Source organism: Phocoena phocoena, chromosome 15 (assembly GCF_963924675.1).
Source record: "Phocoena phocoena chromosome 15, mPhoPho1.1, whole genome shotgun sequence".
Lineage (NCBI taxonomy): Eukaryota > Metazoa > Chordata > Mammalia > Artiodactyla > Phocoenidae > Phocoena > Phocoena phocoena.
Window position 1 is genome coordinate 39,009,659 of NC_089233.1, and position 27,973 is coordinate 39,037,631.

General features: G+C 49.2%; 1 protein-coding gene across 1 annotated transcript in view; it reads right to left on the minus strand.

Annotated features, from left to right (window-relative positions):
- BFSP1 (beaded filament structural protein 1) overlaps positions 1 to 27,238 on the minus strand; it is a 37,235-nt gene extending 9,997 nt beyond the window's left edge. Inside the window, exons 1-5 of the mRNA XM_065892878.1 lie at positions 26,865 to 27,238; positions 21,851 to 21,911; positions 9,993 to 10,088; positions 7,432 to 7,524; positions 3,814 to 3,921 (exon numbers count right to left, since the gene is read on the minus strand). Coding sequence (XP_065748950.1) covers positions 3,814 to 3,921; positions 7,432 to 7,524; positions 9,993 to 10,088; positions 21,851 to 21,911; positions 26,865 to 27,238 — 732 coding nt within the window. The remainder of the gene's footprint in view (positions 1 to 3,813; positions 3,922 to 7,431; positions 7,525 to 9,992; positions 10,089 to 21,850; positions 21,912 to 26,864) is intronic.
- Positions 27,239 to 27,973: the final 735 nt, after the last annotated feature.

A 27,973-nucleotide genomic window follows, 5' to 3' on the forward strand; every position in this document is an offset into this window, starting at 1 on the left:
TCATGTCCCCAGTCATGGCCCTGGCCCTGCTGAGGGGCTAGGCTGACGAGTCTCCCCTGGAACGCTCAGCTCAGCTACTCCACTGGGAAGTCACAACAGCCTTTTAAAATCAACAAAAAGCCAGCGGTGAACATCTCACGAATAAGGCTATGGAGGGCCCGAGCCAGGAACCCGGGTGCCCGAGATGTAGAATATGCGGGCCCAACATGGAACCCACCCCTACATCAATGTTCTCAAAGTGTGGTTCCTTGACCTGCAACAGCATCTGGAATTCAGAAATAAAAATTCTTGGGCCACACCCCAGACCCACTGAGTCAGACGCTCTCAGGTGGGTCCTGCCACGTGCGTGTTTTGATTCAAGCTAATGAGGCAGACTTTCGGCCCCATGACCTTTGCCCCTTAGCTCTATGCCCATGAATATATTATGTTACTTGGCAAAGGGACTTCTTACTCAGCTGACCTTAAAAAACAGGGAGATTATTCTAGATTATTCCTAATTCCACGGGCCCTTAAGAACAGAAATCAGGGAGATTAGATGCACGAGAACGATTTGAAGCACCATTGCTGTCCTTGAAGATGGAGGGGCCACATGCCAAGGAAGGCGGACGGTGTCTGGAGTAAATCCTGGCCGACAGCTAGCAAAGAAATAGGGTCCTTGGTGCCAGCGGCACACAGAAGGGAATTCTGCCAATGACAGGAACGGGACAGGAAGCAGATTCGGCCCACCACCCAACAAGAACCTCCAGATACGGGGGACCCAGGCCAGCCGACACCTTCATTTCAGGGCTGTGAGCCCCAGAGCAGAGAAACCAGCCAAGCCTGCCCCGACTTCTAACCTGCAGAACCGTAAGATCACAAGGAAGTGCTGTTTTAGGCCCTGACCTTTGTGAAAATTTATTATGGCCGCAAGAGAAAACTAATATGACTCATGTTTCATCAGACCCCCTGCTAGGTTTTATTTACTATAAGCACATATATTATCATAGAGAAAATGCTTTGGCAATATTTTGATAACTAATTCGGCAGATAATATTTTGTTTCAATATAATTGGTTTCCTTTTAATTCTATGTACTTTATGCCTTTGACATTTTTCTTTTTTTTAATGGAAAATGTCAATATCTTATTTTACTATTATTAACGTAAGTATGTGATGCCAAAGAAATGAAGGTAATTTTACAAACTCAGAATTTTGGCAAATACATGAAATTTCTGTTTTATTACAGTTTTATACCACATTAGTTCAAATGCATCTCTCTACAACTACTCCAACAGAGCTCCTCTGGAATTATTTCAGTCATCCTTAATATGTGACTTTACCAAAGGCTTTGAATGTAAAATAAACATATAAAATTTCAAATTAGTAACTTTTAATTATGAATGGGATAAGAAATAAAGTCATCAGATGACGGCTGGGGCTATTAATTTCCAATAAGACACTTTGTTGAAATGTTTCTTCTGATACCCCAGGTATAAATGAGAACCTTCAAAAAACAAGGGCAGAACCAAAGTACAATAAAGAAGCCTCTTTAGCTTAAGCCTCCCGTAGTCCTAAACCTCTGACAGAAGCTATATGCCTTTAACATTTTTCTCAGAAAGGGTCCAGGGGCTTCACCAGACTGCTGGGCAGGGGATTGGCGGGGGGATGGCACAGAAGAGACAGTGAAGCCACCCCCAGTTAGAGAGACAACGACCTCAGAGTTAGACAAGCCAGTCTTTCTGCAGCAGCTACGGGTGGGGACAGGCGCCCAAGCAGAGAGCTTTATCTCATATTCTCAGAAACTAGGCTAATCCTTTATGAAATGTCTTACTTTTATAGTCAATAAATGCATATGAGTTCACAGAGAGACAAGCATTCTTTTCGCCCTGGAACCGGACTTCACCGGATGTGCCCACCACATCAGGCTGGGCTCCCTCATCTCCTGAGGAGACTGGGGTCCTTCTCAGTCTCTCGGGCAGAGGTTTTCAACCTCATCACCGTGGCCACTGGAAGAGCTACATTTTACATCACAAACCATAGACATCATGCAAAGATATAAGTACATGTGTGTATTTGCACAAATCTATACACTTAAACACACATACAGATATATTTAAAACAAAGGTTTCACAAAATAAATCCTGCCTCTACTCGCCACGCACCCTGTCATTTCCTCTTCGGTCTTAGGCTAGTGCTGTGAATTCCTTCTTTTCTCAAGACAGTCGATTCGGCTGAGTTCATTTTACAACCCAGTAATGAGTTGTAACTGGTGGTTTGGAAAACACTGGTGTCTAGAACCGTGATTGGGTGTGCATCCACTTCTCCAAACACTCATTCACACACACACACGTACACACACATACACACACACACACACACATACACACATATACTTACATGCACACACATTACACACGTACACACATACGTTACTTACACACACGCATACACTTACATACACAAACACAAATATATACACACACATACACGCATACACACACATATACACTTACATATACACACGTGCACACATGCACACATATAAAAACGTGCGCACACATCACACACACACACACCCTGACCCTCCCTCCATCCTCTCAGGGCCTCAGAGGAAACCACACACTCACCAAGTCACCAAAACGGTGCATCTGGTCCCCAAGCCGTGGTTTGTCAACAAGAGCAGGACGCGTTTTAAGGGCAGTACTCGCCTTCCTGAGCTGGGGTCTTTGCCTTGGGGGACCATCCCCAGGCCCCCGTTTGCCCTCCGTGGCCCCTGAGTTGCTGCACAGGGAGGGGCCGGGTGGCGGGTGGGGCAGGAATCAGGATTCTGGACTCAAGTCCTGAGATCTGGAGGACACCGTGTACCCACCAAAAGCACCACATCTCATGTGGCTTCAGCAGGGTTTGATCTTGTCAGGCATTGGTGGGATAGAGACAAAGTAACATATAGCCTTTAATGGTCTAGGTTTTCTAGAGGGGCAGATTTTTAAATTTTTGTTCCCTTGTCCCGTATGTGTACTTGTCAAACCGAACGTCAACTTACTTTTGGATTTCGGAAATGTGGTTACACAGCGTAAGAAGCGTATTCTAACCCAACGTCCCCATCAGAATGGCCCGGTGTACAGTAATGAGAGGAAGAAAACTGGAGGAATCACAGGGTTGGCGGGGGTGGGGTGACCCATGAAGCTCATTAACCGCAAAGGAAGGCCACAGAGACAGGACTGCGCTTTCCTGCAAAGTTTGCAAAAAGCTTTTCTGCTCATTTGCAAACTAAGCTTCACCGAAAAAAGAAAAGGGGTGGGGTGCAAATGCAAAGTTTCCGCTGACAAATTCTGAGCAGAAGCAAATCCCAGCACAACCCCTCTCTCCAGGGCTGCAGTCAAATTCCAAAGGAGATAGTTTAGGTCATGAGAAGAGAAACAGGAAGCACAGACTCGTGCGAGCGTAGGGTAAAAACCCCCAACGTATGTCCATTTCTTATTTTCAAAAAGAAGGCTAAACTGGGCAAAACAGATCGGTTATGCAGAAGTGGGGATAGCTTACCCTAGGTGGGGGAGGGGCAGCGACTCAAAGGGGGCCTGCGGGGGACCTCCGGGGACCACGAATTTGTGGGACCCACTGCCCCCGTTGGCCCAGGGCTTTTCCAGTCTGGGCAGGAAGGCGTCCTGGGAAGTGGACGGCTGGTCACCCCACTGGGGATGCTGTTTGCAGCTCTGAGGGTTGAGGACACAGGTGTGTTGAGTCTGTAGAATTCACAGCACTAGATGCATGAGTGCTCACCTGTGCAGGCCCGTGACACCTGAATGAGAGGAGCAGACAGGAGGGGCGGGCATACCTGGGCCTGCAGCTCGGCTCTCTGGGCCTGCAGGAGGCAGAGCACCTCTTGGCTGTCCTCCAGCTGGCTCTGCAGGGTGGCCACCTCCCTTTCCGTCAAGATCTTCGCCTGCACAAAGAAGCCAGACTCAGCACGCTCACACTCGGAGGAGAGGGGCCACTGTGTTCTGCATGTTTACATCCCCCCAAGTTCACAGGCTGAGGCCCTAACCCCCAATGCATGGCATCTGGAGGTGGGACCTTTGGCAGGAGGGTTGGTTTAGATGAGGTCATGAGGGTGGGGCCCCCACGATGGGATTAGTGTCCTTATTAGAAGAGGACGAGACACCAGGGCCCCCTCTTCCATGCGGGCAGGAAGGAAAGGACAGAGAGAGGGGTAGCATCTACCAGCCGGGATGGGGTTCTCCCCAGGGGCCAAATCTGCCAGCCCCCTGACCTTGGACTTCCAGCCTCCAGAACTGTAAGCAATAAGTGCCTGTTGGTTGAGCCACCTGGTCTACGGTATTTTGTCACAGCAGCCAAGCTGACTCAGGCAGGCCCACCATGGCCACTCACCGCCTTTTCACTTTGTTTTCTAAGTCTGAGCCCTGAGCCAGAGCCACCAACTGTGCGGAGCCGTCCCCACGGCACACAGCAGGGGCCATGGCAACAGTGGAAGCCCTGTCGGTGCTCCCTGAATGTTCTGGAAGGAGGTCCACCCTCAATCTCTCCACACTCTGCAGAGCAGCTGCCCTTTTCCCACCAGCCTCTCCACATTATTCAGAAACATCTAAACCCCTTCCTGAGAGCCTGGCCTCTCTAGAGCAGCACCTTCTGACACAGGGACACCCCCCCCCGCCCCCTGCCGGGCAGAGTCACAGCCCAGCACGTCCACAGCCACCCACTGAAGGTGCCCCTGCTCTGCAGCCGCCTGCAAAGTGGCCGGAGCAACGAGACACAGAGAAGGTGAGAGCGAGGGAGGAGGAGTGGGCCTGGGGGCAGAGCTGCCTAAGGATGGTGTGTTTATTTCTGAGTCTCCCAGTGGAGACGTGCGTTCTCTCAGTCTCTCTGTGTGTGTCTCTCTCCCTGTCAGTCTGTTTCTCTCTCTCTGTCCTCCCTGCTTCTCTGTGCCTCGGCTCCCGCCTCCCTGCCCCAAAGACACAGACGTGGGGACAGCTGGGAGCAGACGGGACTCACGTTCTGGGTACCACTACGTGGAGGATGTGCAAACATGCCAGCCGAGACCTGCAGCCTCAGCATGGACACAGACACGGTGCAAATCCCTCACCCACCTCCCAGCCAGGGCCCAGCCTGCTTGTCTGGCCCCGCCTCTCCTCACCGCCCAGCTCCTACTTATACTACATCCTCCCCATGTCCACCCACAGGTGCTCCCACAGTGCCTCGCGCACAGGAGGCCCTTGGATACTTACTGTAGAGGAAGGGAGACGTCAGCTGGAAGCCGGCACTAACCAACACCCCCCAGCACGATGCTCCCTCCTTATAAATTTACAGATGATGCCACCTCAACACCTAAAGATGTCACTCTGGGATCCCAGGGGAACAAGACAGAAACAAGACCGGCTCTGCAACTGTGTCTGAACTCAGAACAAGCAATCACCGTGTAACCACAGAAATGACCACTAACTCAAGTGACGGTGCTTAGTTACCAAGCACGGCCTTAGCCTCACCCCATACCTTGGCCTCCAAGGTACAAAATAGGGGGATATTCAGCCATAAGACCAGCCCCCCACCCCCCAACGGTTCCCAGACCAGCGCAGGTCCCCATCCACGGCGTATACCCTCCCCTCCTGTGGGGAGTAATAAACCCAGCTTGATTTGACCACAGGGGTGGCCCTAGGGACTCCTGGCTACAGGACACTGACTTTATGGACACATTAACCCCAGGCTCCTAGGAAGCAATGCTAATTATATCCTTTGTGCAAACTCAACTGGCATTTTCTAGGACAGTAACAAGAGTCAAAGGAGCAAACCTGAAAGCAACCACCTAGCTCGTATGTAGAATTTTCCAGCTGAGGTTAATAAAGAATGAGATTCTTTCTAAACCTGCTTTTTAACGTGCACACGGATCCCCGAGCATCTTGCTAAAATGCAGATTCCGACACAGTGGGTCTGCTGGGGGTCGGGCTGCAGATGTGGCATTTGTCTCAAGCTCCCGGGCAACGATGCTGAGGGTCTCTGATGATCACTGACACTATCAAACTAGGTCTAGACGGCTCTACATTAGCACAACTCAGAAGAACAGGGTTACGGGGGAACAGATGACGTGATTTTAAAAGTGTGCTCCGATGTCAAACACCTATGAATTAAAGGAAAAATGTCTGCAAAACAGAACTAAAGTGTCTGGAAAGAAGTCTCTGACAAAGAAAATTATGCTTTAGGAGAAGATGTCTTTTAGGCCTTAGTGGCAACCCCAGTTCAGTTGGGGTCATTGGTGGGCAATGTGGACAAGAATATCCCCGTCAAGGCCAAAAAAAGGAACTCTCCTGCCTCTTAGATGTTACTTGGCAGGGTTCAAAAGTGTCTCTGAAAGCAAATTTGGGGGTTTCTTTAGCTTTGATATTAAAAATTAGGTTCAAACAAACACCCTAGCCCACTGGTTCTCCAGGGTGTGGGCCTGGGTAGACTTCTGTCCTAAGTCACCCTTGCAGAAAAACCCAGAGTCTTCTCGGTTGAACAGTCTACAAAACCCTGTCCCAGCGTACCGCTCCTCTGAAGAAAGGACACATGACATTTTTGTTTTAATCTGCATCCTTTTCAGTTTATTTTTACAATATCACATCACGCATCACAAAATCCCATAAACCACATTAGGGGAAAAAATGCATCAATAGCCTGTTGCCCTGCTAGCGAGCTAAGTGAGGAAGGGATTTGGAACGTTATATTGGGAAGAAGGTTCTACATCCAAATCCCAGTTTTTTTTTTAAATCGGCTTCAATCACCTCTATCCTTTCTCAAGAGTTTTCATGCCCCAGACTAGCAGAGCCTGACCTTGAAAATAGAGTCACTAATTTTCTGAGGTTCTCTGTATTCAAAATTATGGTCAAATTGATAAGGGGGATAAGAAAACAAACAACCCAATAAAAAAGTATGGGCAAAAGTCTTGGGTAGATAGTCCAACAAAGAAGCTATACAAATGGCAAATAAGCACATGAAAAGATGCTCAACATCGTTAAGGCGTGAGGGGATGCAAGTTAAAAGCACAGAGAGATACACAACATACCTATTAGAGTAGCAAAGGGCAAAACCAAAGTAAAAACCCGACATACCCAGCATTGACAAGGAAGCAACGCAACGGAAACACCCATCCGTTGCCAGTGGGGATGCAGCAGTGCTACAGTGCTCGGGAAACAGTCTGGAAGTTTCTTATAAACTAGACAAGGAAGGACAGCCCGTAATCCTCAAGAGGAAATATCTAAGAAGATGGTCAGGGGCACAGTTTATGTCCTCAGATGTCTAAATACCCACGTTCACCATCTGAGTGAAAGAGCAGAAGAGTGAACTTCGAATGTGAACCCGCAGTGGGGGTGACCTGACGCTTCTCCCTGGGTCTCTGGGCTCCCGGGGCTGCAGAACAAATCCCCACATGCGGTTTCGCAGCTGCCTGGGCTCCCGTTCTTACCTCCCTCATGCCACTGGTTACGGCGGCTGCTTGCGGGGTGGTCTGGATGATCTGCTGCAGGATGCTGACATAGGTCTGAATCTCCAGAAGGTTCTGTTGGGGGAGGAAAGCGTTCTCATGAGAACTTGAGCTCCCCACATTTTCCCCTCCAGTACCAGGTGACCTGCAGGATGAATGCCTTCACGTGTCCCACCCCCACAAATAGGACAGACCGTGATGGGTGCGGAGGACGCTTTATGCCTCCTTTAATCTGCATGAGAACACTGGGCTCGATGAATAAACCGAGGCTTAGTTCAGGTCACCTCCCCTTCAGTCCCGTGGCTGCCTTGCGGCTGTCTCCATAGCGCCCTGGATGCAGGGTTATCAGAAAAGCAGGGATGGGGGACAAAGAGATCCCGGAGGGCACAGAGGACCTTGCTGACTGCAGCACAGGCGGTGCTTCAGAGGACAGGCTGTGGCCAGTCCGAGGGGACTGCCTCACTCACTAGCTGCACGTGGCCTCAGGCAAGGTATTCAAACCTTGCCTAAACCTCCGGTTCTTCCACAAAAGAGGGATTAACAACCTGAAGGCAATGCCTGGTCCCTTTCACCAGCAGATCACCTGGGCCTGCTCCGTGCAAGAGAGCTGACAACGTAGCACAGCTGCCCCCTCCGCAGAACTGCCCTCGGCCACACAGTGGTCATCCTGCCAGGAAGCTATGCAACTGCCCCCAATGCCACACCATCCCCCACCCGGACCAATGACCCCTGGCTCAGGACACAAGACCAACCCTCTTGCCTCAAGGTGGGACCAAGCTTGTGGTGTGATTCACGCTCCAGAGCCGCCATGGGATCAGGCTGAGCCTGGACTCCAGCTCAGCCCCTTCCCCTGCGCCTTCCTAACCCCCACCCCACCTTTAGGCACCTCAGGCTCTGCTGACAGGGAACCTAGGACACTGTCTCTTGAGGCTGTTTTTTGGGATTCAGTGAGACAATGCAGCAGGCACCCACAGAGGCAGGAAGGGACTCTGATGCTGCCTGAGCACTTGCCAAGTTCCAGGTTGTACCAGGTGCTTCACCCATATTACTTCACGGTGCCTCATTGTGGGTTTCCCCAGAAGCAGACAGTTATAGATCAAAAGTTGTATCCCTCCGAAATTCATGTGCTGAAACCCTAACCCCCAGCAGGATGGTATTTGGAGGTGGGACCTTTGGGGAACAATTAGATTTAGATGAGGGCATGAAGGTGGGGCCCCCAGGGTGGAATTAGTGCCCTGATAAGAAAGGCAGTCACTCTCTCTATGGATACGGATCTAGGAAAGGCCAGGTGAGTGCATGGCAAAAAGGCAGCCGTCTGCAAGCCAGGAAGAGGGTCCTCACCAGAACCCAACCCTGCCAGCACACTGATCTCGGTGCTCCAGGCTCCAGAACTGAGAGGAATGAATTTCTGTTGCTCATAAGCCACCCAGTCTGTGGTACTTTTTCATAGCAGCCCCAGCTGAGTAAGATACAGACCCTGGGGGAAGGATCTGGGTGCAAATAGTTTGCTTGGGCAAAGATGTCAGGAAACATGAGCAGTGGAGCGGGGAGGTGAGACACTGTGTTTTCAGGTGAATTACCCCTGTGGGCACCAGTCCTAGCGGGCTCTCTGGGAGCCGGTGCAGAGGGAGCTGGGGTACGTGTCCACCAACTCCATCCGTCCCTGGCTGAGGCTGCTCCCGGGGCATTAACTCCCCAACATTTCCTGTGAGGCAGACCTGCCCTCCGCTGCCTGGCGCACATCCGTCCTGAGGCAGAGACGCAGATACTGCAGCTGGAGGGAGGCCAGGCACCCTGGAGAGGTCAGCCCCGAGGGCTGAGGGTCGTGGCCAGGCCCACAGGTGTCTATGCTCAGATAACACGGCTGTGCAGGAAGGAGAGTCTGGCGTTTGCATTTCGAAGATGAAGAAGCTCAGAGAGGTTAGGCCACTGGCCCTTGGTTGCACAGCTCCAGGACTGGACTTTTCCAGAACACCAAGCCCCCCCCCAATGTGAGGCCTGTGAGAAGCTGGCGGGGGTGGGGGCAGAGCACAGCGCTACATGCGAGGAGGCCCCTGCATGCCATGTGTTCCCTCAGAGACAGCGCTAAAAAATTACGATTTTTGCATTTTCTCCATTTTCTGAGCTGAACCAGTCCACAGGCTACAGCTTAATCAAGACGGATCTGTGCGCAATTACTCTGTGGACTGTGATGTCCTGCACAGATACTGGCTCCCCTCGACCCATAACCCCCCCTACACACACACACACACACACCACCCCCCCACACACACATACACATACACACACACACACCGCTCCCCCACGCACACACATACACACACACACACACACACACACACACACACACACACACACACGCTGCCACCCCTCCCACAGCCCTGCAGGTCTGGCTCACTAGGTGCCGTCCAGCGACCAGCCCAGCCCCGCTTGGTTCAGGGCACCGCACACAGGGCAGCCCACTCCAGCCACCCCATTTTTTCAGCCACGAGTGCCCTGAACTGGTTTTCTGGCGGGAAGGGCTACAGAAGGGTCATGGTTACCTTTTTGTACCTGTCCTTGTTCGCACTGATGTCATCCTGCAGAAACTGGGCTTCGATCTGAAGGCGCAGGTTGCTCAGCAGGGCTTCATCTGCCTCCTGCAATGAGAGGCATCGACTCTGAGGGGCCGCGGGGGCGGGGGCGGAGAGCACGGGCGTGGGTGTGACATCGGCCGGGTCTTACCAGAATGCAGACTTGTTTGGTGGGTCTGGGAGGGTGTCTGAGATTCTGCATTTCTAGCCAAGCACTGGGTTAGCCCATTGGACCTGGTCTAGAATAGTAGTTCTCAGCTGAGAGTGATTTTGCCCCCAAGGGGACATTTGGCACAATCTCGAGGCTATTTTAATTGTCACCACTTGGTGGGGGGGGGGTGGTGGTGAGGGGATGGCGGGGGAGGGGGGCGGTGTTACTACCGGCATCTAGCGGGTAGCAGCCACCAATGCTGCTAAATATCCTACAATACTTAGGACAACCCCACACAAGAAAGAATTCTCCAGCCCGCAGTGTCAATAGTGCCAGAGTTGAGAAGCCTTGATCTAGAAAGATCAGGGAGAAAGAGTACATTTATATACCGGTAACCTTAAAATTTAAGTTACATCTGTATTTGTTCTTTATCCTATCATCAGTGAGTTGAGTTTCTAAGACTAAGGAACAGTTTTCCTTTAACACTGAAACCTTTATTTTAGAATGAAGCTAGACTAACACAACACTGTAAATCAACCATACTCCAATAAAAATTAAAAATAAACAAATACAATAGAATGAAGCTAGACCCCTATCTTACCATTCACAAAAATGAACTCTAAATGGATGAAAGACTTAAATAATTTAATACTGAAACAAAAACTCCAAGAAGAAAACAGGAAAAAGCTCCCTGACATGGGTGTTGGCAATGATTTTTTTGGACATGACACCTAAAGCACAGGCAATGAACTCAAAAATTAACAAGTGAGACTACATCAAACTCAAAACACCTGTGCACAGAAACCATCAACGAAGTGAAAAGACAACCTATGGGATAGGAAACCTTAATTTTAATAGTTCTCTCCCAAGGACTGTTGACACCTTGAGGCCGTGTATCTTCAACATAAAATTCATGTTTTAGCATGACTGCTGTGGTGCAGAGTGTTTGTTCCTTTCAAGTTGGAAATAACACTTGCGACAGAAGATTGAATGTTCTCACCAAACTTTTGATAATTCACCAACTTTTATCTCATTGATCTTTTTTTTTCAATAAATTTATTTTATTTATTTATTATTTTTGGCTGCGCTGGGTCTTCGTTGCTGCGTGCGGGCTTCTCTTATTGCGGAGCACGGGCTCTAGGCGCACGGGCTTCAGTAGTTGTGGCTCTTGGGCTCTAGAGCGCAGGCTCAGTAGTTGTGGTGCACGGGCTTAGTTGCTCCGCAGCATGTGGGATCTTCCCGGACCAGGGCTCAAACCCGTGTCCCCTGCATTGGCAGGTAGATTCTTAACCACTGCGCCACCAGGGAAGCCCATATCTCATTGATCTTGTTTGGATCAACCAAGTAGGTATGAGTAAGTATTTGTGCTCTTCATAAGATAGTGCTGTGATGTCTGGAACTGAGTTAAATACTTCAACAATTCAGCGAAATGTTACAGGTCCAAGTTCCTTGCCCCCTCTGCCACGCCCACCTGCCAATACCTGAGGGCTTGCTAAGTGAATTTTTACTGACTTCCTAATGACTTGTTAAAAAGCATGATGAACGTTAGCAATGCGCTCTCACTGACAAAGGTAGAAATGTGGTTTGCTAAAATATTTAAGATACTCCCTACCACTGCGTGAACAGAGTTAAGACAGTCAAGGCACGTGGACAGGCCAAGATATTTTGAGACACGCGCCATCCCGGTACCAATAGCGTTTAGGTTCCAGGGAGGCATTAGGCCTGCACTCTTAGGAAAGGCACTTGATTCCTTATAATCGTTCCTGTAAAAGACCGCTGGCGTAGGGAGATATGATTGTCTGATGCTGACAGCAAGGATACCAGAATCCTGACCCTATTGCATCACCTGCCTTGAATGAGCTTTTCATGCAAAGTGTTGCCTTAGCACCTAAAACAGCAGAGGTCTGGGACTTCGTGGAGCCTGGAGAAGAGGCTGTATGAACCTTAGGGACTGCATCAGAAAAAAGGCTTATTTAATAAATATCCATTCATGTGAATTTGGTCTGAAACTTCAGCAAGATTGTCAGGGATCGGCTAACCCTCACCCAACTCAAACCTCTGAAACTATTTTATTTACCCAAGAGAACTTCAGAGTTTATCTTAAAGAACTTAAGAGTTGTGCTAGATCAGATTGGTCAATTTGCAATCGTTAGGAATGTACCTTCACACATGCCTTTTGTGTAGGTTTATGCAAGCCAAAATTAAATAAGTTGGGACTTCCCTGGTGGTGCAGTGGTTAAAAATCCACCTGACAACGCAGGGGACACAGGTTCAATCCCTGGTCTGGGAAGATCCCATATGCTGCAGAGCAACTAAGCCTGTGAGCCACAACTACTGAGCCCACGCGCCACAACTACTGAAGCCCGCGCACCTAGAGCCCATGCTCCACAACAGGAGAAGCCACCGCAATGAGAAGCCTGTGCACTACAATGAAGAGTAGCTCCCGCTCGTCGCAACTAGAGAAAGCCCGTGCACAGCAACGAAGACCCAATGCAGCCAAAATAATAATGATAATAATAAAATTTTTTTAATTAAATGTTATTCTAATACAGGGTTGTCCAACCCTCAGGCATAATTTAAAATTTCTTAGTAGCCCCATCAAATAAAAGAAACGGGTGAAATTAATTTTAACAATATATTTTATTTCACCCAATATACCCCAAATCTTATCATTTTATCATGTCATCAACATTTTAAAAGCTATTGATGAGATATTTTCCTTTTTCCCAGGCTAGGTCTTTGAAACCTGGTGTGTATTTCACACTCACAACACATCACATCGATTTGAACTCTCTGCATTTTGACCCCTCCCCAGCCTCACATGGCTAGTGGCCCCTGCGCTGGACACGGAAGGTCTAGAGGACTGATTTTAGACACGTGGACCATCTTGTCTTCCTCAGTGTCTCCTGCTCTAGGGTGAATCCCACAGCCCTTTCAGCCTCTAATTTCCAGTTACCAAATCCTTTCCCCTGAAGACTCTGAAATCCCTTCATGGATACCAGGGATGTCAACGCTGGGCAAACAGGTGGGGAGGGAAGAAGGGAAGGACCCCAAGACCCAGAGCCGGTTCCTCACCCGCAGCCCCTGGACTCTCCTGCATGCCTTCCCCGAGGTGCCACCCACTTCTCAGCCCTGGAGCTGGGCCTCCGCTGTCCAAGCTCCGCTGTCCATCGAGAGAAGCAACAGCATGTGCGAAAATCACACCCTTTAAGGGACCCACCCACGGTCTGAAGTATTATTTTTAAATCAGAAGTAAAAGAATGAACCAAATTATTAAAAGAGATGCATGTCACCAGGTACGGGGCTCTGAACTAAAATAATGTGAAATCCGTCTTTGGGTGTTTTAGCTTCTGGGCTCATTCTTTTGATAAATGCGTCAACCAGTCACTGACTTTTGATACGCTCTGCCTTCAGGAGTTTACCATCCCGGGGGCTTAATGATGGGTCCTCAAATCCTGTGTCACAGGGATGGTCACACAGAGTACAATGAAAACACAACAGTATTGCCCTTGTTTCAAGACCTGTGCTGCCCGACTGTCCCCACCCCCCCAGCCCCCGGGGGAGAGCAGAGCCCCAGGGAAGGTGGGATGCCCCTTGGAGGTCCTGGTGAATGGCTTTCTGAATTACTCAGGACTGTCACATAAGCCTGGGGAAGCCCCTTCGTGACAGACATGGTGAAGGAAAGAAAGCCTGGGTGTCTTTCCAGCAGTGGGAAAGGGCTGAGGAACCAGATAGATCCTGGGTAATTTACAGGCCTTGGGAAGGACAGAAACCAGGGCAGTCCCAGCAATCCAAGCAGCTGGGGTCCGCGGCACAGCCCTTGGGATGACCCAGCTCCAAAGGCATTCATCTCTGCCCCCGGGAGTCACATCTCTGAGAGAGAGCTGCGATTGGCCCACATGGTCACATGACTGTCGTCTTGCGGACAATCCTACTAGGACTACACTGACGGGAAGGAAAATCAGCCCCACCCCCTTGAGGCACGGTGGTTCCTTGTGAAAGTGATTCTCAGCTCTGGGGATGGGACACTGCTGAGTGGGCGTGGCTAAATCCGGGTCAGAGACGAGGCAGTGCGGGGTGGAGACCTGAGCTTCACCTTCACTTTCGGGATGCTTTTCTACTCTCCCCACCCTTGGCCCCTCAAGACTGCTGAGGATGGAATGGGGCAGGGAATTCTCAAACATCTTAATTTTTACCAAAAATTCACCCACAATTGATACACAATTACTGGAGCTGAAGAACTGAAAATGAGGGTTCAAGGACCTTTTGTGTTATTACTTATAAAGGGATCGAACACTCAAGATCTTAGAAATAGAAGGGACCCTGGGACTTCCCTGGTTGCACAGTGGTTAAGACTCCAAGCTCCCAATGCAGGAGGCCCGGGTTCGATCCGTGGTCGGGGAACTAGATCCCACATGCATGCCGCAACTAAGAGTTCACATGCCACAACTAAGGAGCCCTCGAGCCGCAACTAAGACCCGGTGCAACCAAATTAATTAATTAAAAAAAAATAGAAGGGACCCTAAAGGTCATTGGTCCTCACACTTTTTAAAGCCACATGTGTCATCCTTCAAACAAAATATCCCAGGGAAGCCAACATACAGAAGGAAAGCAGAGATGTGCTTCTTGAAGGACATGATGGGGGGACAGGAACCCCGATCGGCTGGCAACCCTCCTCCCTCAGAGGCCCTTCAGCAAATCCATGGAACCCAAGGACTCTGACAAACGCAGCTCAGAAACTGGAGTCTCACCTTACGGACGGGGAGATATCGCACCAGTGGGCCGTTCAGCTAGTTAACAGAGGTTAACTGGAGATAATGGAAATGCGATCTTCCCTCTACTAGTCAGGAGTTGAGGGCTGAGTCCTGACCCTGTCCTGTAAGGTGCTTGCTGTCCGTCCCCCACCTCCCTCTCAGGGTCAAGGCAAACAACCACTCTTGGGTCCCATCAGCCAACCTTTAAAAGAGTGACACTCCCAAAGATGAGTTGCTGCCGCTGGAATGTACAGTTGCTGATACGGGGAGAATTCGTTTGGAAGTGTTTTCTTTTGTTTGCACCAGAACTCAGAAATGTGTAGACGCTTGTGTTTTTATTATGCTTTTGGATGATGTCAGCTGCATTTTCCAAAGCTCCACCAGCCGAAGCGTCTAGATTTTTCCAAATCGAGACTCTGGGCCAATATTCTAATTTTAGAAAACACTCCAGCCCTGATACTGTGTATGGTTTCATCTAGGCCAGTGGTTCTCAAAGTGTGGTCCCTGGACCACACCATCTGGAAATGATTAGAAATGTATAAAATCGGGTGGATCCCAGACCTACTGGATGAGAGTTTCTGGGGTGGAGGCCCAGGAACCTGTGTTTTAACATGCCCTCCAGGTGATTCTGATGCACTGGAAGTTTCAGAACCGCTAGCCTAGACGATTTTTGAGAAAGTAACTGAAGAAATAACTAGAGTCCTATATACCCTTGAAAAATCAGCCTTGCCAACCCAGTCACAGAGATGCTGGAAATCCATTAAAAACCCAACTGTCTGTATCCACACGCAGCCCCAAATCCAGCCCAACTAAAAAAATAAAAACCAAAAAAACCAACTGCTAAAGAATGGGTATTCAAATTCATTAAGATTTCTAGTTAATTAGGGTTTGATTAAAAAAAAGACCTACTGGGCTTCCCTGGTGGCACAGTGGTTGAGAGTCTGCCTGCCGATGCAGGGGACACGGGTTTGTGCCCCGGTCTGGGAAGATCCCACATGTCGCGGAGCGGCTGGGCCCGTGAGCCATGGATGCTGAGCCTGCGCGTCTGGAGCCTGTGCTCCACAACAGGAGAGGCCACAACAGTGAGAGGCCCGCGTACCGCAAAAAAAAAATAAAAATAAAAAAACACCTACTTCAATCCTGGACGTCAAAAACCTTTCCAAAAATGTTAGAGCTGCTTTCCTTCCAGGGCTCACACTGACCTGGAGGAGCTGGGCACATCCCTCCACTCCCCACCTTCCCTCTTCCCACCACCTCGCCTTCCTCGACTCCACTCTCACCCTCTGCATCCTTCCTCATGCTTCCTCTGCCTTCTGTTCTTCCAGCCGCCCACCGCCAGCCTCCTCCTAAACTCTTCTTCCCCAGATGGCTCTCCTCTTCTCCAGAAGTTCATTTCCAGCCTCAGAGGAATTCCTGGACGTATGAAGGCTTGTAGCCCTGAAATCAAAAGCTTCGTGCCCCATCCTTTCACCCCCCTGAACTCCCCTGCCTCTTGCTCCTTTCCAGACACGTTTAAGATACACGACTTACATGGAAAAGCACATACGGCAGCTTTAGGTATTTTCTAAAATTGTTTTCCGGTGAAGGCATCCGACTAGCACCTACATTATTTTCAAATTGGCAATATACATAATGAGTCCTAGAGATTAGCCAAACCCAAATATTTTAAAGTCATCAGTTCTAGGGACTTCCCTGGTGGTCCAGTGGTTAAGATTCTGTGCTCCCGATGCAAGGGGACCTGGGTTCAATCCCTGGTCAGGGAACTAGATCCCGCATGCTGCAACTAAAGATCCTGCGTGCCGCAACTAAAGACCTGGCTCAGCCAAAATAAATACTTTTTTTTAAAAAAAAGTCAGCAGTTCTAATAACTTTTAATGGAGTATAATCTGTAAAAATACTGAATCACTATGTTGTACACCTAAAACTAATAGTGGGAACCAACTATACTTCAATAAAAAATTAAGAATAAAAAACCAAAAAAATGTCAATAGACAAAGATGAAATATAAGTCACCAGGAATGCTTACCACATCCAAAGGCTGAAAATCTGAATAGCTTTGGCCCGAGTATGTAAGTAGTATGTTGAGGAAGTTATTTCATTTCCAAGTGCATAGCAAGGAGCGCCTTGCCTTAACCTATGTGGCTGTTAATACAGACCCTCTGCTCTGGAGGCTTAATTACCTGGGCAGTATACATAGATGGCAGCTTTATGAACATGGTGGCAACCAGTCCTGTCCATACATTGTGATATTTTCCAAGCCAGACTCAAAGACTGGGTCAGAGATTCCTAGTTACCCCATTTCACACGGCCACACCCAGGGATCAATCCCTTCCAAAGGGACCAAAGGAAACGGACATTAGGCTGCGTTGACAGTCAAAACCCAGATGATGTGATGTCTGTAGATATTCAAAGCTTTGTCAACTAAAATCAGTGATATGACCGACAGCCAACAAGATGTGAATTCTACTGTACCATTTCACCTCCTTCTTCTCCAGTGACCATCTCAGTGGACAGAGAACCTGAAGGTCCAGCTGGCTGACCCTTGAGCGGCTGTCTTAATTTGAGTTTGCAGAAACAGACCCCGAGGCAAGGACTGGGAAAGGGTCCCTTATCTGAGAGGTAATCCCAGGAGCACTGGAAGGGGTGGGGTAGTGACGCAGGAAAAAGAACAAAGCCAATAAAGATGTGGAATGAGCGGGTTCCCACTGTGGGCAATGGGCTCAGTCCTGCTGGGGACCCCCCAGGAGACTGGGAAACTCACCTCTGAACTGTTGGGACGAGGGGTGGGCCAGCCAGGGACTCAGCCACCCCCTCCTGTCCCCCAGTGGCTGAGGGTCGCCCCTGGGGTGCTAACGCCCACACTTCTGCCACTGCAGATGTTCCCAAGCCAGATAGATGCAGGAAGCTGCCAGGCTCAGCATCTCTATGTGACATCGAGGACGGCCTGGGGGGATGGACAGGGCACCGACATCTAATGGGAAGTGGCCACCTTCACCCAGAGACTCCGGCTCTGCGTCTGTCTCCCGAGAGACAGTGGTTCCCTGACTGTCCTTGGGAGGGAAAGAATGAGCCTTGGACACAGAGCACCTGGCTCTTGCCCACATCTACCGCGGGTGCGCTGCGGGTCTCTGAAGTCGTTTACCCTCAGCAAGGGTGAGTTCCCCCCCTGACCGAGGGGCGATCGGACCGGGTTATCTGAGGGTAAAATAAACAAAATCCAAAAGGCTGTTCCGAGGCTCCCGTGAGCTAGTGCAGGGACCTCCCGATTCACTGTATTTGCATCCTGTGCCTGTGATTTCTGCTACATCCAAAATCTTCTACTATTACTCACCCCGTATTTTTTTCAAATTGATTCATGTTTATTGACATGCATTTAAAAAGAAACTTTTTTTTTTAATGTCACCTGTTATAGAGAAAAGGTAGTCATAAAAATTAATTCACAGCTATTAAAAAGCTGTTCCATGGGCTTCCCTGGTGGCACGGTGGTTGAGAGTCCGCCTGCCGATGCAGGGGACGTGGGGTCGTGCCCCAGTCTGGGAGGATCCCACGTGCCGCAGAGCTGCTGGGCCCGTGCGCCATGGCTGCTGGGCCTGCGCATCCGGGGCCTGTGCTTTGCGACAGGGGAGGCCGCAGCGGTGAGAGGCCCGCGTACTGAAAAAAAGAAAAAAAAAGCTGTTCCTCCACGCACTCCCACTCCACCAGGGGTATGCAGCCACTTCCCGAGAAAACTAAGCTGGCGTCCATCACATCACATGACCTGTAATAACAACTGTAACAGGCAGGTCACGTGCATTATTATGTTATTTAACTCTCACCAGGCATGCAGACGGACACCTGCTCCTATGGTGGTGGGAACTAGCATTGCTCCCATTTTCCAGACGAAGAAGCTGAGCCTCAGAGAGGGTTACTGAGCGACAGCGTGAAGGGTCTTGCTAGCAGGCTACCCTCCTGTTGTGGATGGCACAGTTCTTGTGGGGAGAAGTATCTTTCCATGGACCCGGGAACAGCCACGCCGATGTGCTGCCCCCGTCCGCCCACGTGCTTGGTCCCATCTTTCCCCAGAACCTTCGTAACATTCTCACGGGACTCATACCCCAATTGTCCACACGCTACACCACAGTGTGACGGAGGGAAATGGTGGAATGCCTTTCCCTTATTTTTCATTTTCTTTCTACTGTCTTATTTTTCTACTGGGAATAGGCATTGCTTTTGTAATAAGAGAGAGAGAAAAAAAAACAAGATTTGAGCTTGTTTTTAAATCCAGTGTCACTTGCCGCCAAAGGTAAAAAGAAGGACTAAGTTCTTTCTCTCTCTTCTTCAAGGAATGCCCAGGATGGCACCATGTGAGCAACAACCTTAGGGCCCAGTCCAGAGAGAGCCCTGCTTGCAGGGAGGACAAACAGTCACAAAGCAAAACGAGGTGGTGCTGCGGAGGGGCTGAACTGGCACCTAAAGGTGAAGGGTGTCAGGTGCCCCTGTTCCTGAAGGCCTCAGCCGATGGACAAGATGGCAGCCCCACCTGCCAGCCTGGAATCGCCACCAAAAACACAAATGGGGGTGAGCCACAAGTGTCAGCTGAAAGCTGAGTGAGGGCAAATGCTAATAAGTCCCCAATCCACGCAGACTTCCAGCAGGCCTTGGGTCCTTGCAACCCAGCTCAGCACACGGCCAGTCCTGAGCTGTGTGCTTAGGGCTCCGCTACAGGACACCCTTCCCGCCATCTCTGTGCTCACTTCTGTGTGCCCATCTGTTCCATTGGCCTGAGACAGTCCAGCTTCTAAGTCGACCTGCGTAATTACTGACAGCATCTCCTTCACACAGTGTCCCGAGTTGGACAATACATTAGATGCTCACACAGAGATGGTCACAGAAATATCATACAGTCAGTAACATACACAAAGCAAAATTCAGTGTCCTTAGAGTGTAGTTCTGACTTTCCCACCGACTAGCGGAATAATCCTAGACAACAGACGTTGGACGAAGCCAGGAAATTAGTGGCAAACACTCCGAGCTAACCCTGAGCTAACCCTGACTGTCTGAAGTTGCCTGGGGTTCCTGTGGAGAAGAATCTTATTTTTTTTTCATTTACTTTATTGAAATATAGTTCATTTACAATGTTGCATTAATTTCTGCTGTACAGCAAAGTGATTCGGTTATACACATATATACATTCTTTTTCACATTCTTTCATGGTTTATCCCAGGATATTGAATACAGTTCCCTGTGCTCTACAGTAGGACCTTGTTGTTTATCCAACCTATATATACTAGTTTGCATCTGCTAATCCCAAACTCCCAATCCATCCCTCCACCACCACCCCCCTCCCCCTTGGCAACCACAAGTCAGTTCTCTATGTCTGTGAGTCTGTTTCTGTTTCATAGATAGGTTCATTTGTGTCATACTTTAGATTCCACATAGAAGCAATATCATACGATATTTGTCTTTCTCTTTCTGACTTACTTCACTGAGTATGATAATCTCTAGGTCCATCCGTGTTGCTGCAAATGGCATTATTTCATTCTTTTTTATAGCTGAGTAGTATTCTGTTGTATATAAACACCACATCTTCTTTATCCATTCATCTGTTGATGGACACTTAGGTTGTTTCCATGTCTTGGTTATTGTAAATAGTGCTTCTATGAACACTGGGGTGCATGTATCTTTTTGAATTAGAGTTTTGTCCGGATGTATGCCCAGGAGTGGGATTGCTGGATCATATGGCAACCAGGTGGAGAAGAATCTTAAGGCCACATCTGGGCACAGCAGGGAAGGGTGATCGATTTTATCAGCAATGAGGTTAGGGGTGGGGAACGGGGAAGGGGGAAGGCAGCCAGGTACCCTGAACAAGCAACCCTTCAAGTAACCAGTTCCCATAGGTCCTTCCCCTCTGACATCTGAGCTCTGAAATAATCAGAAAAGGATAATGCTTACAGCTCTTTGCCATCCCTGGTTTTGTCCAACCTCTGTGGTCCACAGTTATTCTGCTATCTGGTAGTCAAGTTCTCCTGGCTACAGCAGAAAATCCAATCAGTTAGGATGGTGATGGAGGATCCAAAGAAGGAAACTGCCCCTGCAAAGAACAACTCCACCCAACCTCTGCAGGAGGGTCTCCAGCAAGAAGCTAAGAATCCTGGTGCCTCGCACATGGCGACTGTTCATGCTTCAAGGGTGAGGAGCTTGGGGGTAAAAGGAAATTTCGTTTTCTATTCTCTTGAGACTTTCCCTGGGGAGGAGTAATCTCAAGACTCTTAGCCAACAGGATAAGGTAGCATTGCATCCGGATAACCACCACCCGGAGCAAGTTCCCTCCTAAGTTAGGTGCAAACAACAGCCAGTCTCTGTAACGCCGGCCCATTTTGATAGCCAAGCAAACCAACGAGCTTAACCGTCTAGGGATCTCTCACGAGCTCATTTAGCTTGTGGTAGAGGAGTGTGTGGGTGTGTGCATTCACTCACAAAGATTTAGTTGAAATTACAAAGTCAAGAAGGAGAGTGACACACAGACAGAGAACACGCTTGTGGTTGCCAAGGGGGAGAGGGGTGGTGGGGGAGGGATGGACTGGGAGTTTGGGGTCAGCAGATGCAAACTAGTGTATATAGGATGGATAAACAACAAGGTCCTACTGTAGAGCACAGGGAACTATATTCAGTATCCTGTGATAAACCATAATGGAAAAGAATATGAAAAAGAATGTCTATATGTGCATAACTGAATCACTTTGCCGTACAGCAGAAATTAACACAACATTGTAAGTCAACTATACCTCATTAAAATAAATTTTTTAAGAAAGAAGGAGAATGACAGCAAAAGAAATAGGGGAATCCTGGAAGAACACAAAGAGGCAGCGCGCGAAACAACCGTTCAGCCCTTTAGCTCCATCTTGTCGTGGATCTACTCAAACGCAAGGACGGGCTCAGCTCACCTTGTTTAGCCGTTTGAGCATGTCTCTCAGCAGCAGCTGACACTCACACTCATTTTCATACCTGCAGGTGGGACACAGAAGGGAGAGCTGGGCAGCTTCCGTGATCCGGTACGTGGGGTCACACACGATCAGCATGCAATTAACCCGAGTCCCACCCCCTCTCATTAAGGGAAGCAGGAGCTGAGGCTGCATTTTGGAGCCCACTCCTTCCCAACCTCCTGCACATCCCTGCACATGCAGGAAGCGCCGCCAGTGGCACCATAGATGCACAGGAGTCTCCCGGCCCGGAGTCCCAGCCCCAACCCCCCAGTGCCGCCTCCCAGCCACCCGAAGATGCAGGAATCAGATCCCAGCACACCTGTACCCCAAGTGCGGCGGCAGCACAGAGACTGGGAGGCTGTACTAACGATCTATTACATCGAACAGCACTAACCTGACCTGCTCCGGATACCCTATACTATTGTATTTATCATCGTGTGTCAGCTTTTCTGGATTACGCCATTTAATCCTCACAAAATCCTGGAATACAGCAGTTCCTGTTACCCCCTCGGGAAAGATGAGGAAACTGAGGTTGAGAAACTGGCCCGAGGCCTCCGCAGGTGCTCCTGGCACTTCACCCGCATCTGTGCGGACTTGCCCTGCACACCAGGGGCCTCCTGTGGGCTGGCAGGCAGGGCAGGCTGGACGGGTCAGAGAGTCAGTGCCCCTGGGAGCAGCCTGCAAGCTCTGACAGGGCGAGTGGGTACGTACACACCCTGGCTCCCTGGCCCTCAGCTGGGATCACTGAGGTGTGCTCTCCACCCCACAGGTGGCCTCCAGTGGCCATGCAGGTAACTTGCCGGGTGACGCACTCAGTGTTGGCTCCTTTCCCTTCCTGCCTATAACCTCCTCACTCCGCAACTGGTGCTCCCTGATGCCACCTCCCAAATAAGCGACTTTCTCAGGCTCGGCTTCAAGGACTCCAAACTAAGAGAGGGGTGCAGGACTCAGATGTGAGTCTGACAACAAAACGGTGTCCTGACAGCCATACCATGCTGCCTGGGTAGAGTTGGGACGCCTCAAAGTTAAACATACACAAGATGAGTAAAGCAGCAGATACTAGGAGCAGGTGTATTTTTTTCCTCCTAGTCGACTTCTTCCCTGGACTTCTAAAAAAATGGTAAAGATCAAGGAAGCAGAGAGACCCCAGAAATCATTCTGGTCAGAACGAGTTTCCTTCTAGGGGGAATTTCACCCTCTGAAGAAAAAGAGAAAGCCCCTTCCCAAATGATCCCTGACCTCGTTCCCTGCAAGCTGCCCCCAATATCCATTCTAATAGGACTTACAGCCCATCATGTTCGGTGGCCACAGGGCTGCCTAGAAGGGAGACTGCATTTCCCAGCCTTCCTTGCAGCTCAGCGTGGTCCTGACCAATGGGGTGTAAGCATGTCTGTGGCCCCTTCCAGGTATCTGCGGTACGAGATGGTGTAGGTGTGTTCTTCTGCATCCCTTCCTCCTGCACCTGAAACAGGGATGCCGCCTTCTTGAAGACCACACAGAGCCTTCTGGGCTTTGAATACTGTAGGGTGCCATACTAAACTGTTAGTCCAGACCTTACACAAGAAAGAAACACACTTCTGTTTGGATAAGCCAATGTCAATTTGGAGTTTACTTGTAGTTGTAACTCATCCTAATTAGCACTCAGCCCAACCCACAAAGCATCGCTTTCTGTGTCCCTGTACACCCATGCCATGGGTCAAGTCAAGGACTTTATACTGTGACAGGTGCTGGGAAATCGTGCCTCAGAATGAAAAGTCTTGACTTCAGGGAAGAACATGAGGTATAGGAACACTGTTCTAAGTGCTTCCAGTTCTAGAGCCACCTCAGCAGCTCAGCTATAACCAGTAAGCAAAATATATTTGCATCAGTCTTACCTTTCACACCAGGAGGTCACATTTAACAGTTTCTTTTCTGTGTGCCTCTAATGGAGCCCGAAATGATGTTTTTTAATGTTTAATTAGATTTAAGAATAAAACTGTTAACAAAATCTAATTTTCTCATTGCTTCTTCCTGCTAGAAACATCTAAGAATTTCTGTAGCTTAAAAACATATTTAATAAACAACATATTAATGTGATTTTCATGCTTAGACAAGCCTAGATATTTTATTACAGACAAGTGATTTCATTATAAAGAATTCATTGTAAGAATTCATGATATATTCATAGAAGTGAATATAAAAGTGAATTCATAAAGTGGAAAAAACCACTTTGGCTTCAATTACCTGATTGTTTTACAGGATTAGTTTTGGTTTTCAGCAATTTGGATAATTGACTCTATTCATCATTGTATTTTGGTAGTTTTGTTTTTATTTTATTTAGTTTTTATTTTATTTAGCCTTTGTTTGATGTGCTGAAGACCTGATTTTGAAATCATTCAACTACCCAGGTAAAGAACATACCTAACAAGGCTGCATACCCCTTCCTATTTCTGCAGTAATTTCACCTGGTTCTGGCTAATCATCACCTCACCTCTGGAATTAAACCAAACTCGGTGTGTGTACCCATGCACGTAGACGGGTATGATTTTTATAATGATTTTCAAGTCCCACTACTCAAGTTAAAACATCAAAACTTCTCCAAGGGGGCAATGGGAGGGAATAAATTAAAGAGAATTATCAAATAAACCGCAGCGCCTGAAGGGTCGGCTCCACGATGGACATACAACTCAGAGCCAAGTGAAGTCAGGAGGACTCATCATGGCCACTCCTCCAACAAAGGCTCCTGGGAGTCATGCTGGCCCAGCCAGATCACAGCTGACTGTGGCCCAAGGACCAGGTAAAGGCCATTTGGGGATCGGAGGTACTCTGATGACCCATGGAACTGCCCTTGGTGTCAACCAGCATTCACTTCCATTCTCTTTAGGGAACATAGCTTAGTATGAATGAAGTCCTACGTTTGGGCCTCACTCCACAGGAGTCCAAGAACAGCTTCTCTCTAAGACACAGTGTTCTGGAAAGGGTCTGGGCCTAGGGTGAAAAACCCAAGTTCAAGTCCTGCCACCCACAGGCCCTCTGCAAGCCTCAGTTTTCCCTTGAAGGGCCACAGGGATTTTCAGGTGCATTCTTCCAGCTGCAAACCTATTTCTGTGGATCAAAACCAGAAACAGGGATTTCCCTGGCGGTCCAGTGGTTAGGACTCCATGCTTCCACTGCAGGGGGCATGGGTTCGATCCCTGGTCGGGGAAATAAGATCCCACATGTGCAATTTGGCCAAAAAAAAAAAAAAAAAGAAAAGAAAACCAGAAACAGAAGGACTGATGGGAATGGAATCGATGCTTATGATCTGATAAATGTGCTCAGTACCCAATGCTGAATACCCTGCCCACGACTGGGGTTGAGAATGTGGAACTCAAACACAACGCACTTTTGAAGAAAACCCTCTGGCTACCCTAGACCAGAGGTCCTCAAACCTGGCTGTTCACTGCAATCACCAGTGGAGCTCATTAAATATAAAAAACCTGGGCCCCACTTGAGGTCCAGGATGGGGCCTGCACATCTGTATTTTTTAATTAATTTATATAATTTTTAAACAGATAAATCTCTTACATGGTTAGAGACTTTTTTAAATGACAGAAAAAGGTAAAAGTCTCCCTCTCACCTCTGCTCCTACTTCCTTATTCCCATAGGTAACCAGTGTTATTAGGTTTTTGTGTGTGTGCTTGTGTCGTCTTTTTTCTTACGCAAGCAAAAAATCTCTACTCTGACCCCTGTCTTCTTAAAATAGATGATAACCCACTACTTTTTTCCACAATTGCACAGTATTCCATTGCATGAATGAAGCACAATTTTATAACCTGACTCCTATTAACAGGCCTTCAGGTTGGTCCCAGGCCTTTGCTATTGCAGATCACGCTGCAGTGAATATCCTGGTGGACGTGCCCTTTGACACCTCCTGGAGTGAGTATCAGAGGGTAAATTCCCTGAAGTGCCCAGCTGAATCAAAGCGCACACCCATTTATCACCTGGAAAGATGCTGACAAATTGCTGGCATCTTTTTTCTTTGAATAGCTTTTTGGGTGATTTTAACACATTATTCAGTCTGTCAAAAGGGGGGACATTGCCCAGGAGCAGGACCTCTGAAACTTCAAGGTCGTTAACTTAAACGATGAATCACCTGGGGGTCTTTTTCAGAGTCTGATTCAGGAGCTCTGGGGTGGGCCCAAGAGTCTCCATTTTTAACAAGATCCTGGGTGATGGCAATGCTGGTCCATGGATCACACTTTGAGGGGCCAGACACTAGCAGGCACACGCTGAAGCAATGTCCAGGTGTCCGCTGTGATGCAGTGAAGGCCGTTAGACTTAGCATGCTCAAGACTTGAATCCCGGTCCCAGTGCAGCGATCCACCAGCTGAGTGACCTTGCCCCCAATCTCTACATTGTCTGAACCTCAGTCTCCTCATCTGTAAACTGGGTGCAGTACCGTCTATAACAAGAGAGGCTGTGAGGATTAAATAACATCGACACATCTCAAAAACACTGTGCTGAGCAGAAGGAGCCAGACACATAAGAATATGTCTAGAAGATTCCAGAACAGGCAATAGTAAGCTATGGTGACAGAAATCAGAACGCTGGGTGCCTCTGCTTGGGGGGACTGGGGAGAGGGAACCAAAGGCTGGGAAAGGGCAGAAGGTAACTTTCTGGGGTAGAGGAATATCTTGCTTGTTTTAGTAGTTACATGGGTATCTATTAATACATTCATCAAACTCACTGAGCTACACACTTAAAATCTGTGCATTTCATTGCATGTAACTTAGATCTAGACTCTAAAAGACATTAACAGCAAATTACACGATTTCATGCAAACCGTGACGTGCCACCAAAATGGAAGCTAGCCCTATCTTAGGGAGATGCAGCACGTGCGTGCCTCTGCCGGGATGAAGTCACCGGTCGCCTGGGCCCAGAGACGGCCCTCCCACCTCAGGGGGCAGCGCTCTCCCAGCCCGCGCTGCCTCGTTACTCCCACGGCTGCGCTTACTTGCTTCGGAACTCGCAGAGGGCGCGCTGCGCCTCTGCTCCCTGGCGCTCCAACCGGGTGCGCTCGGCGGCCAAATCCCGGGCGCGCTGGCGGTTGCCCTCGACGTGGCGGGCGAGGGCATCCTCGGAGCCGGCCAGCTCGTCCAGGCGCTGGAAGGCGTCCAGCTGCCTCCGCAGGACGGCGTGGCGCTGCTCGAGCGCCCGGGCCCGCTGGACGTGGGCGGCCACGCGCTCGCCGAGCCCCTGCAGGTGCGCCAGGCTCGGCGCAGCCGCCCGGCTCTCCACCAGGCTGTCCGGCTCGGCGGGGTGCGGCGCCTCCTCGGCGCGCTCGTACTGCTCCTTGCGGGCCTGGAAGACGTAGCTGCGCCGGTACATGACTCCTCTGCGGGCGAGCGTGCAGCCGGCTCCCAGAGGTCCCTCGTCGAGACAGCAGCGCGCTAAATAAACATCAGAGGCCCCTGGCACGCCGCTGGGACGTTCCAGAGCCGATCTGCTGTTGCTCAGCGCCGCGCCCAGCCTCGGGCAGAACAAAAGAGCGGTCGGCCTGCTTTTGTGCGCTGGATTAGCGGCCCATACAGCTCTGGGGGTTGGAAGGTTACATTGGGCAATGTGGTTTTTGTTCTGTGATTGTTAAAGCCCGTTGTTTTGTGAGTAAATGGAGGGTCAGGAGGACAGGAGAGGCATGCCTTTCTTTTGACTGCTTCCACTGGGAATTGTGAAGGAAGCCCAAGGGAGCTTGTTAAACTTGGACTAGTCGGAGAGCCCAAGGACCCCTGGCTTTGTCTCTTCTCTCTCTTTCAGTCAAGCTCTCAATGCCAGAACATTTAACAATACCATTTTCTTTTCTGATTACTTAAGCAATTATTTTTTGTAATTGCAACATGACATTCAGGACCCCTCCTTATATTAGGGGTTCTTAACCGTGGATGCAAAATCAAATGGCACCTCTGGGTAAATTGTGAGGTGTATTCAAGTAAGTTCTTACTGATACTTGTGCATGTTTGTAACCAATCTCTTCTTTGTACAAAAACTCAGAAAAGTTGTCCTTATTATAATATTATCCTGACTCTCATGGATTCTGAAAACCTTTCCAGAGTAGGAGATACAAGC